Raw genomic sequence first — 17,989 nt, 5'->3', positions numbered from 1 at the left:
GACCTACAACTACAACTGCAGGACCAACAACTACAGCGCAAGGACCCACAACTACAACTGCTGGACCCACAACCACAACTGCAGCACCAACAAGTACAACTGCAGGACAAACAGCTACAATTGCAGGGCCAAGAACAACCACTGTAGGACCCATAACCACAACTCAAGGACGCATAACTACAACTGCAAGACCCACAACTACAGTACAACTGGACAAACAACAACTACAAACGCAGGACCTACAACTACAACTGCAGCACCAACAAGTACAACTGCAGGACAAACAGCTACAATTGCAGGACCCACACCTGCAGCTGCAGGACCAACAACCACAACTCAAGGACCAACAACTACAACTGCAGTATCCACATCTACCATGGGAACAGTGACAACTTTAACTCCAGCAACTCCTGCCCCAAACACAAATATTCCTTTATCAAGCAAAGGGAGTTTGGGTCTATAATTTAGCATACAACACACTTTACAAATGGACTTTCCAGATTCAGCTACAACAGCCTTTCAAATCTGGCTGACAATGTTATCACAGAGGTAAGAAATTAAAACTTAGACTTAACTTTAACTTAAAAAAAAAAAAAAAAATTCTACTACCACTACTTATAGTAATAATAATAATAATAATAATAATAATAATAATAATAATAATAAACTGTGACCTATACAATTTTCTTTTGTCTAATCCACATATCCAAATTATTCTCTCAGTAAACAGAGGCTACAGCACTTAATTTCCATCAACTTTTCTCAGGAGTAGGGTAAATTCAGAAGTAAAAGTAAGTATTGTATTTACTAAATCGTATTAACATTTTGTTAAAATTCTATTGAATTTTGACGATTACACATTTCTTTATAACAATCAATTATTAAACCTTCAGTTATGTGTTTTGAAATGAAATTCATGAAAATTTCCTTATACAGCAACATATTGTGCAGGTGGTATACATGCCTATATTTTAATGCATAATGCCGTGGTATTTATTGGATTGGCTCTGGCTAAAATGGCAGATTATATTCAAGGCAAGCCTTGTTTTGCTTTGTTGGGCTTTTTAGTAATGGATCAACATCACAAATCCGGAACTAGTCTTTAGCGACACATCATCGGTACCTAGTACCAGCAGTGCAGTTCAAGCATTGCCAGACTCATTCAACTCTGGCACCACCAACCTCAATGTGAACTCCTCCACCATCACAGCAAGTAAGTTATGAATTTGGACAACTGTTTAAGAGTAATTATGATAATAATTGAAGTATCTATCAAGAGGAAAATATATGCTTTGTACAAATTGATACTTTGCCCAATTCAATAATTGCAGAACCTTTGGTCAGAGATCTTCTCGGAATTGAACAAAACAAAGTCTAGGCAATAAATATCTATAAAGAAAAATAAAATGTAATTGTTATTAATCGCAATTCAATAATTTAATCGATTGACAACCCAAATATATAGTATATATATATATATATATATATATATATATATATATATATATATATATATATATATATATATACTGTATATATATAAAATGTATATCCAGAATATGCTCAAATTCTGTTATGTTTGTTTGTTTAAAAGCTTCTCCTCGACGGCTGCACCTGTGGCCACCGCTTCCTCGCCACAGACTTCAGAAGGACCCTTCAAAACAGTGTTTGGCTTCCTACTGTATCTTCTTTACCATCAGCAGTGGACTGTTCTTCAGTATGTAAAAACCTGACATTCTGCCAGGGGAGAAGGAGGACACTATACCATAATATATGATTAATATGATTGTGGATTTCAGAATGCAAAGTTTTATTATTTTATTTATTATTTTTCTTTCAAAATGTTATTTATAATTGAATCATTAGACACATTCAACTGTATTACTACAAAAGTTGAAAAAACCAAATGTACCCTGCCACACATGATGGTAAAATATCAATTGCAAATCTATGTTGAATTTGTTTACATTATGAGTAAAGGCCTCTATGCACTATGCAATTGTGGCCAACAATTTGTCTGCCTTGTGTCTTTGGATATGACATGGTCAGGTGTCACTCCGACTACCTGACAATTCATGGACTCCAATACACCACCAAAGCATTTGTGGCAGTGTCTGAATTTTTGCACCATAATTTTAGTGTGGCTGTTGCCTCAATGACTATCCCAGCGGGTGACCTCCTTAGTTTTAGTCTGTCCCAACATTTCATATGCTAAAGCTTAAGCTTTTCCCCTGATCTATTTGGCCATTTTTCCCGCTTCCAACACATCAACTTAAAGAACTGACTGTTCACTTGCTGCCTAAGATGCAGTATCCCACCCCTTGACAGGTGCCATTGGAACGGATGATCAATGTTATTCAGTTCATCTGATCAGTGTATATAAACTGGAGTTTATCAGTGAATAATTAAATTTTTCTCCTTGCAGCATTAATTCAGCCACCTCAGTGTTGTTATATTGTAGTCCGAGGCGATGTTAACCCTAAAGGCACTTTTAAGGGCCAACCTCAGCAACTCTGTTTCACACTCACACTAATTACTGTAAACACACAGAAGGCTGCAGAGGAGTGCAAACCGGCACTGTCTGGAGGGGACTCGCCACGGAGCTCCACCAAAAAGGAGCTGCCATGGACGCGGCAAGTCCAGCGGGAGACGCAGAGACCGTCCAGGCCGATGTAGTGGCCCAAGTACAGGTTTGTTTATGTACAAAGTCAGATAAAGATCACTGATACAGTGGATTGCTGAGGTCAATGAATGGGCAGAGAATAGTAAGGACAAAACAATATACAGTACATGCCTTTTGCAGTGCTTTACTTATTTGATACATCTGTGTTCATGTTGTCTTCTGCGCTCAGTTGCAATGCATATATTACAGTACACTGAGCTTTATCGCACTCTAACCCATACCTACAGAGACCCAAGTAATGGGTCTGCACATCTCCAGCAGTAAATTGAGGGTCTTCATCTTGGTCAAGCAGCAGAAACAAATCCTCCTCTGTGAGAAGGGTATGTAGGCTTTTATTTAAATTATCTGATATATGAAAAAAATGTTTGTTTATTGTTTTATTATAACATATACATATTATGTGTGTATTCATATGTGAATTATAATTATTATTATTTGCATTTCCTGTCTTTGTTCATCTTTTTAGACAGCAACAAGCTTCCCCATCGTCTCCGAAGAAAGTTGACAGTAGACAAGAATCGCCTTCTTCAGGAGATTGGAAAGTACAACAGTGTTGTTGCAGACCACTCCAAACAGATTGATGTGGCCCTACAGACAGATGTGATTGACACACAACGACAACATTGAGTAAGTGAAAATTGGGAAACCCCGTATACCAACCAATGTTCATCAATAAAAACACTCACTCATTTACTGTCACTACTGACCGTACTGAGAATGTTTTCAAAAATAAGACATGAAAAAGAAATCTATAAATAATAACGATAATCATAAGCAGGGCTCTGATGCGTGTGAACACCAGGAAAGCTGCGGGCCCAGATGGCATTGCTGGCGAGTACTAAAGACCTGTGCTCACCAGCTAGTTCACTAGGATATTCAGTGCCTCCCTGGCTGAATCAGTGGTCCTGCTCAAGAGGTCCACCATCATTCCTGTCCTGAAGATCGCCTCTCCTGCCTGCCTGAATGACTACCGTCCGGTGGCCCTCACCTCGGTGGTCATGAAGTGTTTCAGGAGGCTGATTAAGGATTACATCTGCGCCTCCCTCACCGGCACCTTGGACCCGCTGCAGTTCGCGTAACGGCCGAACAGATCCATGGATGACTCGGTCTCCCAGGTATTGCACACAACGCTCACGCACCTGGATGGCCGGAAGGGGGCCTATGTGAGATTGCCGTTCATCGGCTATAGTTCACTTTTCAATATCATAGTCTGCACCATACTGGCTGTCAAGCTGCGGGAGCTTCTTCTTGCAATAACTGCATTATGTTTTAGGAATCGGTTAGTTAGCCAGGTAGAAGTAAGGTTAGCTATTATGTTTGGTTTAGAAACTATTGTGCATATTCTCTTGGTGCGTTACAAAGACATTTCACTGCATATAATTATGAACGTATGTATATGTATGTGACGAATAAACCTCTTGAATGTTGAATCTATTGTATAGGAAGTATTAGAGCAGCACTTTGACAAGATTTTGTCTGTAGCACCAGCAGAAGGGAACAACCCTAAGATTACTTGTGGAATGTTAACAAATAAAGATTAAATAAAAAATATATATATTTCGATGAAGGATATAAAGTCAAGAAACCTATAAGAGGTTTTTGCCATTTTGGCAGTGCATATTTTTGCTATGGTTAGACAACTAGATAAACCAACATGGTTTTGTTGGTTTTCTTTGGCTGATTCACGATGGGAAGAAGTTCTTCATTGTATTTTGAAACTAGCTGCACAAATGTTTTATCACTGATTCCACTGTTTCCTTAAAGATGGTATAATGTCACCAGTAGAACCAATTGGTAAAATAATTGATTATTTCTACAGATTTTAATTCCAGCAACACGGGTCACCTCACACAAATTGTTTGTTCTGGATTGAAAATGCTCCAAAAGTAGACAAAATGACAATAATGAAGTTGAAGCTGAAAAAAATTGTAAAATAAATTTATGAACTGATTCTCAATCCGAAAAGTAATTTTTTTTTGTTGTTGAAGATTCTTTTAATTAAATGTCAATATCTCAACAAACCTTTTAAAGTGCTTACAAAAAAATGACAAAGAAAAAAATATTTAGTTTTAAAAAGACACATTTCTGATATGTGGGTAAATGAGAGATCTTTCACAATGTCGGAATGAAAATATGGATATTCAATATGTCATTCATGCATATTCTGGAAAATTTTTGATTGTGTCTTACATTTCAAAAGCAGAGAGAGAAATGGGATTACTACTACAACAACCACAAGGAGAAGCTTCAATGTCAAACACAACGTCAATGCAAAACAAGCATTAACAAAATTGGGTTCTGTATATCTTTTAAACAGAGAAATATCTGCCCAAGGAAGTACAAATATGAGATCCCAAAAATTCTATTCATTCCAACTGGTGACCACAGAGTCCGTATGAGTCTTCCAGAAAATCCGGACCCATTTTATGTTTTCTATTCTGGTGGTGCTGGGTAAATCTAAAACATGAAACCGGCAACAATCCACAATTCCTTTTCAAATGCAAGCCTCCCATATCAACCACTTGGAGCCGAAAACATGTACAATTTTACAAAAAGTTAGGGAATCTCCAAGTTGAAATTATTGACAACATTTCTATGGTTGATCAATTAATAACATATGTCCATGAAAGACAAGGACAAATTAAGCAAACTGGTGACTTCTCTCCTTTTGGAAAAGTCTCATAATTGCAGTTGGTGATTTCTATCAATTGTCTCCAGTAAAAGGACAAGCTCTGTACATGAAACCAAAAGTTATGAACTTGTGGACAAATCAATTTGCCAACAGATGTTGTTAGACAAAAACACAAAAACATTGCGGAACGACCGAGACGTAAACTAAAAATTAAAAAAGATGAAGACTTGAAAAAATCTGACGTAAATATGCTGTATCCTCTGCTGATGAAAAAAATCAGATGTAAAAATGCTTATAAAGTGTGAAACGAGTGAAGAGGACAATGACAGGGTTCACATTTATGCTACTAACAAAGAAGTGGAGAAACATAATTTAGAAATGTTACACAACAAATCCTCAAATGTTGTATCTATTGAGGCTCAAGATTTTCAAAAGATTACACAGACTGATAGATTGGAACGAAAACAGGATATCATATCAAAGTCTTCAACACATGTCTTGAAAGATCTTTGCATCTAGATTGAACATTTCCTTCAAAATTATACATTAATTTTGACGATGAAAGAGTAGGAAAGACAAAAAGGAGTGAAACACCATGTTGAGAAAATGGACTTGAAAAATCAACATTAATTGACAATTTCATACAAGTTGTCCATGTTCTTTTTTTTTTTCTTAATATTGCCATTTTAATATTAGTACAGTTGGTAGCGGAACGGGCAGTAGTGGTTTTCACAATGCTCTCCAAAAGAAAGAAAGAAACTTTGAATATTTTTGTATATATATATATCGAAAAAACAACAAAAAGTTGTCGAGTGCAGCAGCCGGAACTTTGTAGAGTAAAATATATTAAATCAACTGTCATATATACATATATATATATAGATATATATATCTATATATACCTCCTCCACCTTGACGGCCCCATCCCCCTCCTGCACGGCCGCCTCCTACACCTCCATGGGCCCCTCCTCCATCTGCACGGCCCCTCTATCTATATATATATAGATATATATATCTATATATATATAGATTGATAGATTGATAAATAGATATACATTATATATCTAAATAGATTTACTCATACTATTTAAAAAAGTCACTACACATAAACATTAAAATACTAAGTAAAACCCAGGCTCCCCACCCCGTTATACAGAGACCATGTTGCGCGCTGTGTGTTTCGTATAATGGGGTTTCCCAGTGCACCTGATGACCCCAGATGACGCTAAAACGGCGCAACAGTCCTCCTCAACGGTTCCCTCCTCCACCTGCGCGGCCACCTCTTCCACCCTGATGGCCCCCTCCCCCTCCTGCGCGGCCACCTCCTCCACCTTGACGGCCCCATCCCCCTCCTGCACGGCCGCCTCCTACACCTCCATGGGCCCCTCCTCCATCTGCACGGCCCCTTCCTCCACCTCCACAGCCACCTCCTCCACCTGCATGGCCCCTTCCTTCACCTGCACGGCCCATTCCTTCACCTCCACGGCCCCCTCCTCTACCTCTCCCATGTCCATCGCCATCTAAGATGACATAAGATCACTCCTTGGGAAAATTCATCTCACAAAAAAAATAATGCAAATCCATATACAGCAACAAGAGAAAGAAATACTGGATCCACAGAACCTATATGTATAAGTGTATATAATATAAATTATACATTTATAATACAATATTGAGGCTATACGTGAAGTATAGTTGTATATACGTAAGTATATAGTTATAAATAACCACTGACATTGCAACAATGGTATTTGCTCCTGTAGAAGGCACAAGTCCTTACGACATCAACCTTGTTTTAGAAAAACAAGGTTGCAATGTCGTGGAGAAGCAATACACTACCCGTAATCCTAAATGTAACACTGACGTCTCTGATTGGTGAAGCTCACTGTTACTATGGAAATGTTTACCGCACTGGCTGATGGGTACAGTCCAATTTTCAGCAGGGCGCACATGCACACGGGAAAGCAAGCAATAAGTAAGAAGGTAGAGGGCAGAGCTTTTGTGAAATAAAACGTCACTGTTGGCTAGTAAGTTACTGCTACTACTGAACTCTACAATTGTTAACATGCACACAACAAAACCACAATATATTACACCATTATAACCAATATAGACTCTATAATAATGACAAAGGTTGAATTCAAGAAGAAGTACCTTTCCAATGACATCAGGTTTGATGTCATCGGAAAGGTATCATTCACAATGGTTTATGGGGTGAGTAGTTCCATCACTCTTAAAATAATAATGTACACAGTCTTGTACCTTTCCTCCATTTTGTTTAGCAATTTTTTTTCACAGAATCAAAATCAAACTGTTTGATTAAATGTCACCTTTTTCTTGCTACACAGGACAACATTTAAACCAAATCATTTGAATGGGGAGATTTTCTTCGCTTTTAGAAGGGCTGTGGGGCATGGGGAATGATGCCACCAGCGCAAGCCATAAGCTGCATGACTCTCTTGCGACGACTATAACAGAGCCTTGTATAAAAGCTGCAAAAAGACATTAGGAGTTGAAAAAAAGGGTTTTTAAGTTGTAATTGTTGTCTGTTGTTGTCGTTATCCTATGTATTTTACTTTCCCTTTGGCGGATGTGGCTAAATTTTGGGCCGCTGAAAAGCAAAGATTATACAGGCATTGGAGAGATGCAGACCCAACACGAAGGACAGAGTACTTTGCAAAGTCACGGTTGTATCAATGATATCCTGACCCAAAAGTGGAGGAAGTAGGAGATCTCAGTGAATGGGGTGGGGCAGTATCTGGTGCATCGAACAGGGTGGGAGGGGCTTTGAAGAGGTCTGCAGATGCCTTGGTAGGGACATTCCTGATGCTAAGACTCTTTATCAAGGGCTTTACGGAGTCAGGCACAAATGTGAAACTATTCCATGTAAGCAACGAAGATGTGGAGGTGAGGGAAAAAGAAAATACTAAACGGCCATCCTTCAGCAATAAAGGGATCTATGAAAATGCATCGAGTGTTCAGCACCACACCTGGAATCCTCAAAATACAGACACATCAGTTGTGTCTGCCAGGCAGCAGAGGATGTGTGGGATTGCAGACTGTAGCATGGCTACACAAACACAGCAACCACAAACACAGCAACACCGACCAGACGGGTTTGAGATTCATCATTGTGGCGAGGTGTATTGTTTGGTGATGATGACCAGTCATACCCTGGCATTATGCCGGAGGTAGGTCAACATAATGTCAAACTCAAATGCATACACAGGACCAGCAGGTATAACTTGAACGAGTTCTACTGGCCAGCCCCAATAGCTGACGTAAACTGGTATGTGGTGGATCATGGACTTGAAAAAACAACATTAACTGACAGAGAAATTTGATCATGTGCTAAATGCCAGGTCCAGTTGCTGTGAACAAGAGATCCATCCATGTGGATGAGAGGATTTGGGCATACCTGACACCATGTTTCACGAGTCTCAGAGAAAATCTATGTCGTGTTTTAAGCCATTTCTAATGATGATGTTCTGTACTGTTCCATTTGTATTGAAAAGCTGTTCTATTGACAAATAAAGATTTTTCTTCTTCTTCTTCTTCTTCTAGTCTTGAGACTGAGTTACATGGCATTTTTATTTGATATATCATGTGATAAATTGTTTGAATTTCTTGTGTGATGATATTGGTGTTATATTGCGTGACTGGTGTTACTACATGTTTTTACAGTGATTTTACAGATGTCATTTTTTTTACTTTCTAGCAATATTTTGTTTGTGGATTGGTGATGTAATAATTAGTTGATGTTTGAGAGTTAGCATCAAACACTTTTTGTTCGAATATTCTTTAGCTGTTGTTGGTTTGACAGAAAACAATGATGGTGCGAATCAGATAAATGTATACGATGTTGTGCTATTTTATATTTAAAAAAATAATAATAATTAAATATTTTTCTTGGTCTTATCATTCCACTACTCTGTGTTTAACTAAATATTCAAGTTGTAATAAGAAAATATTTATATTCACATTTCACATTCACATTTAATGTTGTTTCCATTATAGGTAACACCCATGACAAAGACACGGCACATGAATCCTTTATTGACATGTATAAAAAAGCTGGCTCTACTTATTGTGGATTCATCAAGTATTGCATTAGTTATTGCTATAAAAGAAGTTTAAGGCATATAGGAAGGACTACATCTCAGCAGATTTGTATCAACCAGATTCCACCGTTTCTGGAGAATGACCCATTTACTATGTTTTGTTTTGCTTTTCATTAACAAAACAAATGAATAAACCAATAAATAGACTTAACCTGAAAAACAAAAGCAAATCGTTAAGGCAGCGATACAAAGAATAAAACAAATCATGTTTTTGAATTAAATGAATTTACAGACAATGTCTACTGTCTTGTCTACCGGCACAATTAGTGATGGGGGGGCCAGAAGAGATCAAATCTCCCTGAGAATTTTTCAAAAAGTCTTTACGGTGGTAACTATGTCAGATATCTATCTCAATATTAAAATATTGCGACCTAGTGACTCATATTATGACTCATATTTTGAGTCACTAGGGATGCAATGCCAGAAGTGGAGTCTTGCAATGTTGTTTTTTTTCTTTCCCTCTAGGCTATGATTCTCAATAGAAAACTACAACCCTTGATTCCCTGACTATTTTATTTTGTATTTGCGGTCTTTTTTTGAGAAAATAATTTGTAGGAATTACACACTTGTAATTTAACAGGAAACAGAATGTCAGCAAACTTGAGCGTACATGCATACATACATACATACATACATACATACATACATACATACATACATACATACCTTGTACATCAATTCAACCCAATTAATCATCTGCATTCAATCATCAATCAATTCTCTCTCTCTCTCTCAATATATATATATATATATATATATATATATATATATATATATATATATATATATATATATATATATATATATACATACATACATATATGCATTTTGTTATAGTATATATATATATATTATAAATTATATAAATATATTTATACAATTAATATATTATACTGTATACTATATATAGCATTTACTGAATATAGCAATGGAACTACAAACTTACAAACTTAAATAAAAATGAACGTACAAACAGCTCTATACAATATGTTGTATAGAGCTGTTTGTACGTCCATTTTTATTTAAGTTTGTAAGTACCCTTTCTGCTGCCTTTTTTTCCCCCGATTACCCTTTTAAAACCATTCTATCTCATCCATTTTACATCTAGAAATCTCAAGATGGTGTGATAGACAAAGCAGACAAGCAGTCGGACCAGTTAGTAGGGTTGGCACTAGAAGCATGACTGTACAGCGACATTTAGCGACCGTTTAATCTGATATCCAGGCAGGGTTCACGTAAAAAATGTCAATGTTGATAAGATGCCCCCCCCCCATGAAACAAAAATAAATGATAATATTTTTGCTCGTCCCACAGCACCCTGAGCATCGGAGCTGATTGGTCTAACTCCATGCCCCACGCCCTGCCTGCGTCATACCAGATTTTTAAGCAGCATCAGGAGCAGCCACCTGCAGTATGTCTTCTGCACCTTCTCCGTATAGAAGCTGACTCCAGAAACGCTCCTCGAAAGACGCTTTTGGTGATAAACACTAGCGTCACTGTAGCGTTACTGGATCACTGCAAACAGGTCAGTTTATTATTAATACTTTTATATTATGCTATATTATAAATGATTATAATTAATTACCATTATAATGTATTACTATTATGCTATTATGCAAATGGAGCTATTGACTATTGACTCATTCTGTGGCTATAATATTATGCTGAATGGATATCACTGATGAAAACCAATAAAAGTGAAAATTTCAGGTTTAGCAAGCCAAGCACAATATGGTCCAACTACAGTTCATGACAGAATTGTAAATGTTTAGGTACGGTGTAAATTGAGTTGACGTTCATAATTATTATTAAATCACTACAATGTTAGAATAGGTCAATAGCACAATCCAGGCATCATTAATTGTTCACATTATTTATAACTGTTAATAACACAAACCAAATGCGTTACTCGTGAGAAACTTACGACTCTGCTGCAACTTTTAAGCCATGGAATAACGATAAATCTTACTTTAGGAAACTGTGTGTAACCCTGTAGTCAATGTTACACATTTGAGGTTCTGCAGTAATTGTTAAAAGTAGCTTTAATTAAAATGTGAAAATACTGTTGTTCTAAACACATTGTAAGTATGTCATGTATGTACCTTTTTTCCCTTAAATAGTGACCGGGGTCATTATTTTCCTCAACTACAAAGGGTACCAGGCCTTTTTTGGAAGCAGGCTTTTATTAGAGGCAAGTTGTTATGTCTAATTATATGTTTAATACGTTTAATGAGTTTATTTGATCATATTTTAGAAGGAATTCGCAAAATCCCCGCCCATAGCGGGGCTTTTGCCCAGATAAGCAATCCACAATAAGATACTGTACACAGCAGAATAAAAAAGACACTGTTTTATCTGCTTTGTTTGGGAACGGAGCTCTGCACTGGAACAGCTCCGCAGCTCTGATCAATTATTTCCGGGTTTTTATTTGAGGCAGGTTTGTGTTTCTTCATGTTGACCACGCATCCAACATTTATTAGAGGTCTGATTTCTATTTTACTAGTGGTTTATCTTAAATACTGTATATGATGTCAGTTTCCCATTTTCAAAAATGACTTTCATCATTCCTCTAGGTAGAGTCTCAGTTTCATCCTCCATACATGGCCAAACAATGATGGAAACTACAACTGATTGAAGACATTTATACAATATTTGTGAAACAAAAACATCCTTTAAATTCCAATGGTGACCTCAATAAAGATGGAGGCTGTTCAATTAATTTTGATTGGTGAGTGCAATGCAGTGAAAAAGTATTTGTTCATTGAAAAATTACCATGATTGTTTGATTTCAAGAGCCTAATCTATCTTTCTATGAAAACATATCTGAAATTACAGTGCTGACATTCACAGTAGCAATTAATGCAACCACCACAGTTCTTCCAACAACAACCGCGGCAGGACCAACAACTACAACTGCACCACTAACAACTACAACTTCAGGACCCACAACTGCACCCACAACAACAACAGCAGGACCCACAACAACAACTGCAGGACCCACAACTGCACCCACAACAACAACTGCAGGACCCACAACTACAACTGCAGGACCAACAATAACAACTGCAGGACCCACAACTGCACCCACAACAACAACTGCAGGACCCACAACTACAACTGCAGGACCTACAACCACAACCGCAGGACCAACAACAAACACAGCAGGACCCACAACTACAACAGCAGGACCCGCAACAACAACTGCAGGACCAACAACTGCACCCATAACAACAACTGCAGGACCCACAACTACAACAGCAGGACCCACAACAACAACTGCAGGACCCACAACTGTAGGACCCACAACTACAACAGCAGGACCCACAACAACAACTGCAGGACCCACAACTGCAGGACCCACAACTACAACAGCAGGACCCACAACAACAACTGCAGGACCCACAACTGCACCCACAACAACAACTGCAGGACCCACAACTACAACAGCAGGACCCACAATAACAACTGCAGGACCCACAACTGCAGGACCCACAACTACAACAGCAGGACCCACAACAACAACTGCAGGACCCACAACTGCAGGACCTACAACAACAACTGCAGGACCCACAACTGCAGGACCCACAACTACAACAGCAGGACCCACAACAACAACTGCAGGACCCACAACTGCAGGACCCACAACTACAACAGCAGGACCCACAACAACAACTGCAGGACCCACAACTGCAGGACCCACAACAACCACAGCAGGACCCACAACTACAACTGCAGGACCCACAACTACAACAGCAGGACCCACAACTACAACTGCAGGACCCACAACTGCAGGACCCACAACTACAACAGCAGGACCCACAACAACAACTGCAGGACCCACAACTGCAGGACCCACAACTACAACAGCAGGACCCACAACAACAACTGCAGGACCCACAACTGCAGGACCCACAACTACAACAGCAGGACCCACAACAACAACTGCAGGACCCACAACTGCACCCACAACAACAACTGCAGGACCCACAACTACAACAGCAGGACCCACAACAACAACTGCAGGACCCACAACTGCAGGACCCACAACTACAACAGCAGGACCCACAACAACAACTGCAGGACCCACAACTGCAGGACCTACAACAACAACTGCAGGACCCACAACTGCAGGACCCACAACTACAACAGCAGGACCCACAACTACAACTGCAGGACCCACAACTACAACAGCAGGACCCACAACAACAACTGCAGGACCCACAACTGCAGGACCTACAACAACAACTGCAGGACCCACAACTGCAGGACCTACAACAACAACTGCAGGACCCACAACTGCAGGACCCACAACTACAACAGCAGGACCCACAACTACAACTGCAGGACCCACAACTACAACAGCAGGACCCACAACTACAACTGCAGGACCCACAACAACAACTGCAGGACCCACAACTGCAGGACCTACAACAACAACTGCAGGACCCACAACTGCAGGACCCACAACTGCAGGACCCACAACTACAACAGCAGGACCCACAACTACAACTGCAGGACCCACAACTACAACTGCAGGACCCACAACAGCAGGACCCACAACAACAACTGCAGGACCCACAACTGCAGGACCCACAACTACAACAGCAGGACCCACAACAACAACTGCAGGACCCACAACTGCAGGACCCACAACTACAACAGCAGGACCCACAACAACAACTGCAGGACCAACAACTGCACCCACAACAACAACTGCAGGACCCACAACTACAACAGCAGGACCCACAACAACAACTGCAGGACCCACAACTGCAGGACCCACAACTACAACAGCAGGACCCACAACAACAACTGCAGGACCCACAACTGCACCCACAACAACAACTGCAGGACCCACAACTACAACAGCAGGACCCACAACAACAACTGAAGGACCCACAACTGCAGGACCCACAACTACAACAGCAGGACCCACAACAACAACTGCAGGACCCACAACTGCAGGACCTACAACAACAACTGCAGGACCCACAACTGCAGGACCCACAACTACAACAGCAGGACCCACAACAACAACTGCAGGACCCACAACTGCAGGACCCACAACTACAACAGCAGGACCCACAACAACAACTGCAGGACCCACAACTGCAGGACCCACAACTACAACAGCAGGACCCACAACAACAACTGCAGGACCAACAACTGCACCCACAACAACAACTGCAGGACCCACAACTACAACAGCAGGACCCACAACAACAACTGCAGGACCCACAACTGCAGGACCCACAACTACAACAGCAGGACCCACAACAACAACTGCAGGACCCACAACTGCACCCACAACAACAACTGCAGGACCCACAACTACAACAGCAGGACCCACAACAACAACTGCAGGACCCACAACTGCAGGACCCACAACTACAACAGCAGGACCCACAACAACAACTGCAGGACCCACAACTGCAGGACCTACAACAACAACTGCAGGACCCACAACTGCAGGACCCACAACTACAACAGCAGGACCCACAACAACACCTGCAGGACCCACAACTGCACCCACAACAACAACTGCAGGACCCACAACTACAACAGCAGGACCCACAACAACAACTGAAGGACCCACAACTGCAGGACCCACAACTACAACAGCAGGACCCACAACAACAACTGCAGGACCCACAACTGCAGGACCTACAACAACAACTGCAGGACCCACAACTGCAGGACCCACAACTACAACAGCAGGACCCACAACAACAACTGCAGGACCCACAACTGCAGGACCCACAACTACAACAGCAGGACCCACAACAACAACTGCAGGACCCACAACTGCAGGACCCACAACTACAACAGCAGGACCCACAACTACAACTGCAGGACCCACAACTACAACAGCAGGACCCACAACTACAACTGCAGGACCCACAACAACAACTGCAGGACCCACAACTGCAGGACCTACAACAACAACTGCAGGACCCACAACTTCAGGACCCACAACTACAACAGCAGGACCCACAACTACAACTGCAGGACCCACAACTACAACAGCAGGACCCACAACAACAACTGCAGGACCCACAACTGCAGGACCTACAACAACAACTGCAGGACCCACAACTGCAGGACCCACAACTACAACAGCAGGACCCACAACAACAACTGCAGGACCCACAACTGCAGGACCCACAACAACAACTGCAGGACCCACAACAACAACTGCAGGACCAACAACAACCACTGCAGGAGCAACGACTACAACTGCAGGACCCACAACTACAACCGCAGGACCAACAACAACCACAGCAGGACCAACAACTACAACCGCAGGACCCACAACAACCACTGCAGGACCCACAACTACAACTGCAGGACCAACCGCAACCACTGCAGGACCCACAACTACAACTGCAGGACCAACAACTACAACAGCAGAACCCACAACTACAACTGCAGCACCAACAACTACAACTGCAGGACCCACAACTACAACTGCAGGACCAACAACAACCACAGCAGGACCAACAACTACAACCGCAGGACCCACAACAACCACTGCAGGACCAACCACAACAACTGCAGGACCCACAACTACAACTGCAGGACCCACAACTACAACTGCAGGACCAACAACTACAACTGTAGCACCAACAACAACCACTGCAGGACCAACAACTACAACTGCAGGACCCACAACTACAACTGCAGGACCTACAACCACAACCGCAGGACCAACAACAACCACAGCAGGACCAACAACTACAACCGCAGGACCCACAACAACCACTGCAGGACCAACCACAACTACTGCAGGACCCACAACTACAACTGTTGGACAAACAACCGGTACAACTCTTGCAACTCAAGTCCCAGAAACAAATCCTCCTTCATCAAGTGAAGGGGTTGTGAATTTAGGATTCAGCATACAACAGACTTTTCAAAGTGACTTACTCAATCCATCTACGGCAGCCTTTCAGAACCTGGCGGACACCGTAACAAGAGAGGTAAGGAATTACTACTTCTACTACAAATAATAATAATAATAATAATAATAATAACTACAACAACCAGTTTCTGAGTGCAATTGCACTTTTACACCACTGCTGGTGTCTTAAAATAATTAACTATACCGGACAATTTTAAAAATCCTCAGTAGCGTTTCAATAGCAGTCTACGTTAAAAACACAGATGTAATGTATAGAGAGATTACAGCGCCCCTTCGACGGACCTCGTCACTTCAGGCTGCCCCGGAGCCTCTGGGGAAGAGGCCATGAGGATCGGCCCCCTGCTAGCAGTGTAGGTGCCATGCGCTTAGCCTGGCAGATCAGCTCCCACGTTCTAGTCAGAGGATGAAACAAACATTGCGGCGCAATGAAAGTGAGGGCCGGAGTGCGATAGCTGAGGTGCGAGTGCTGGGCGCACCACTGGCCCTTCTCCACAGTTTCTGAGTGCAATTGCACTTTTACACCACTGTCGTAAAACTCGGTCCGGTGTCTGATCATAGTTTATTTTGGGGGGGGGGCCCCCTGTTACCAGTGTAGATACCAGATGTGCGACCCGGCAGATCGGCTTGCGCAGGCTGAGGTGCGGGTGCTGGCCACACCACTAGCCCATCTCATCCACACCCTCTGGGAAGTTGAGTGGCTAAGCTTTGTGTAATCATTATTACAAGACATTTTGACCGGCAAGTTTAATATTTATCTGGAGGGTGGGTTTATCAATTTTACCAGGCAAAAAAACGGTAATTACCGAGCCAAACATCAAGGAAGTGACATAGGGCCGTAAAGCGTAATGCACTTTTCCTGCGGTTTCGTACCCGAACACAGAAGTTACATAGTGCAAGAACAGGCATGCGGGGGTGTGGGTGGAAATGAAAAAGGTGCCATTCATATTTCAAGTCAGTATACCATCAAAGTATTGCCATGCTTTAATTATCAGCTAAATGCTAAGATTGGTTTCCCACTGTCACACAGATATTCTCTCACTCTGCAAATAAAGCGCTAGATTAGGTTGCGCTGCATTGTATGGATTAGACGGTAAATCAGAAGTTATGTAAAGAACACCACGAGCCGACAGTACTGCAAATACACACTTCAATTAAGTAAAATGGCTTTAATTTAAAAAAAAAACCCATGAATTGATATAAAAGGTTTTTTTCTATTTATTAATTGCGTGGAGGCTGCTGTAGTGCTTGTAACGTGGAGGCAGGTGGAGGATTTGGCCACAGTGGTCTGGCGAGGCAGGGTTGCTCAGGTGATAAGTTGCGGCTCCAGGTTATAAATTATATACAGTTAATTATATACTTAAATACAAATAATTAATGATAAAATTGCCAATGGGAACCATGTGTTCAGCCATTGACTTTAAAGAGTAGCAACTAGTCCGAAATGAGCCGCATGCGGCTCACAAGCCACAGGTTGAGTATCACTAGTCTACGTATAGCGAACGCTATGCAGTCCACAGGTCGCAGGTAGCTGGATGCAAATTACTTCCGAGAGACGAAGCTTGGACTTATATAACTGGATGATGATGTCACAAAGCGCCCCGCTCCTCAAACTAATCAAGTCGCACCAACGT

At 41.3% G+C, this 17,989-nt stretch overlaps 1 protein-coding gene across 1 annotated transcript; it reads left to right on the top strand.

Annotated features, from left to right (window-relative positions):
• Positions 1-7,439: 7,439 nt before the first annotated feature.
• LOC307229482 (uncharacterized protein) lies at positions 7,440-17,071 on the top strand (the record flags this gene model as incomplete). Its single annotated transcript, XM_079999481.1, has 13 exons — positions 7,440-7,505; positions 10,545-10,591; positions 10,751-10,869; positions 12,560-12,639; positions 12,973-13,029; positions 13,315-13,389; positions 13,648-13,878; positions 14,491-14,565; positions 14,881-15,054; positions 15,367-15,441; positions 15,697-15,792; positions 15,970-16,258; positions 16,977-17,071. 13 exons carry the CDS (start codon positions 7,440-7,442, stop codon positions 17,069-17,071), a joined length of 1,479 nt encoding a protein of 492 aa, XP_079855607.1.
• Positions 17,072-17,989: the final 918 nt, after the last annotated feature.

Source organism: Zeus faber, assembly GCF_960531495.2.
Source record: "Zeus faber genome assembly, chromosome: 4".
NCBI classification, from domain to species: domain Eukaryota; kingdom Metazoa; phylum Chordata; class Actinopteri; order Zeiformes; family Zeidae; genus Zeus; species Zeus faber.
This window is presented reverse-complemented; position numbering and strand designations above follow the sequence as displayed.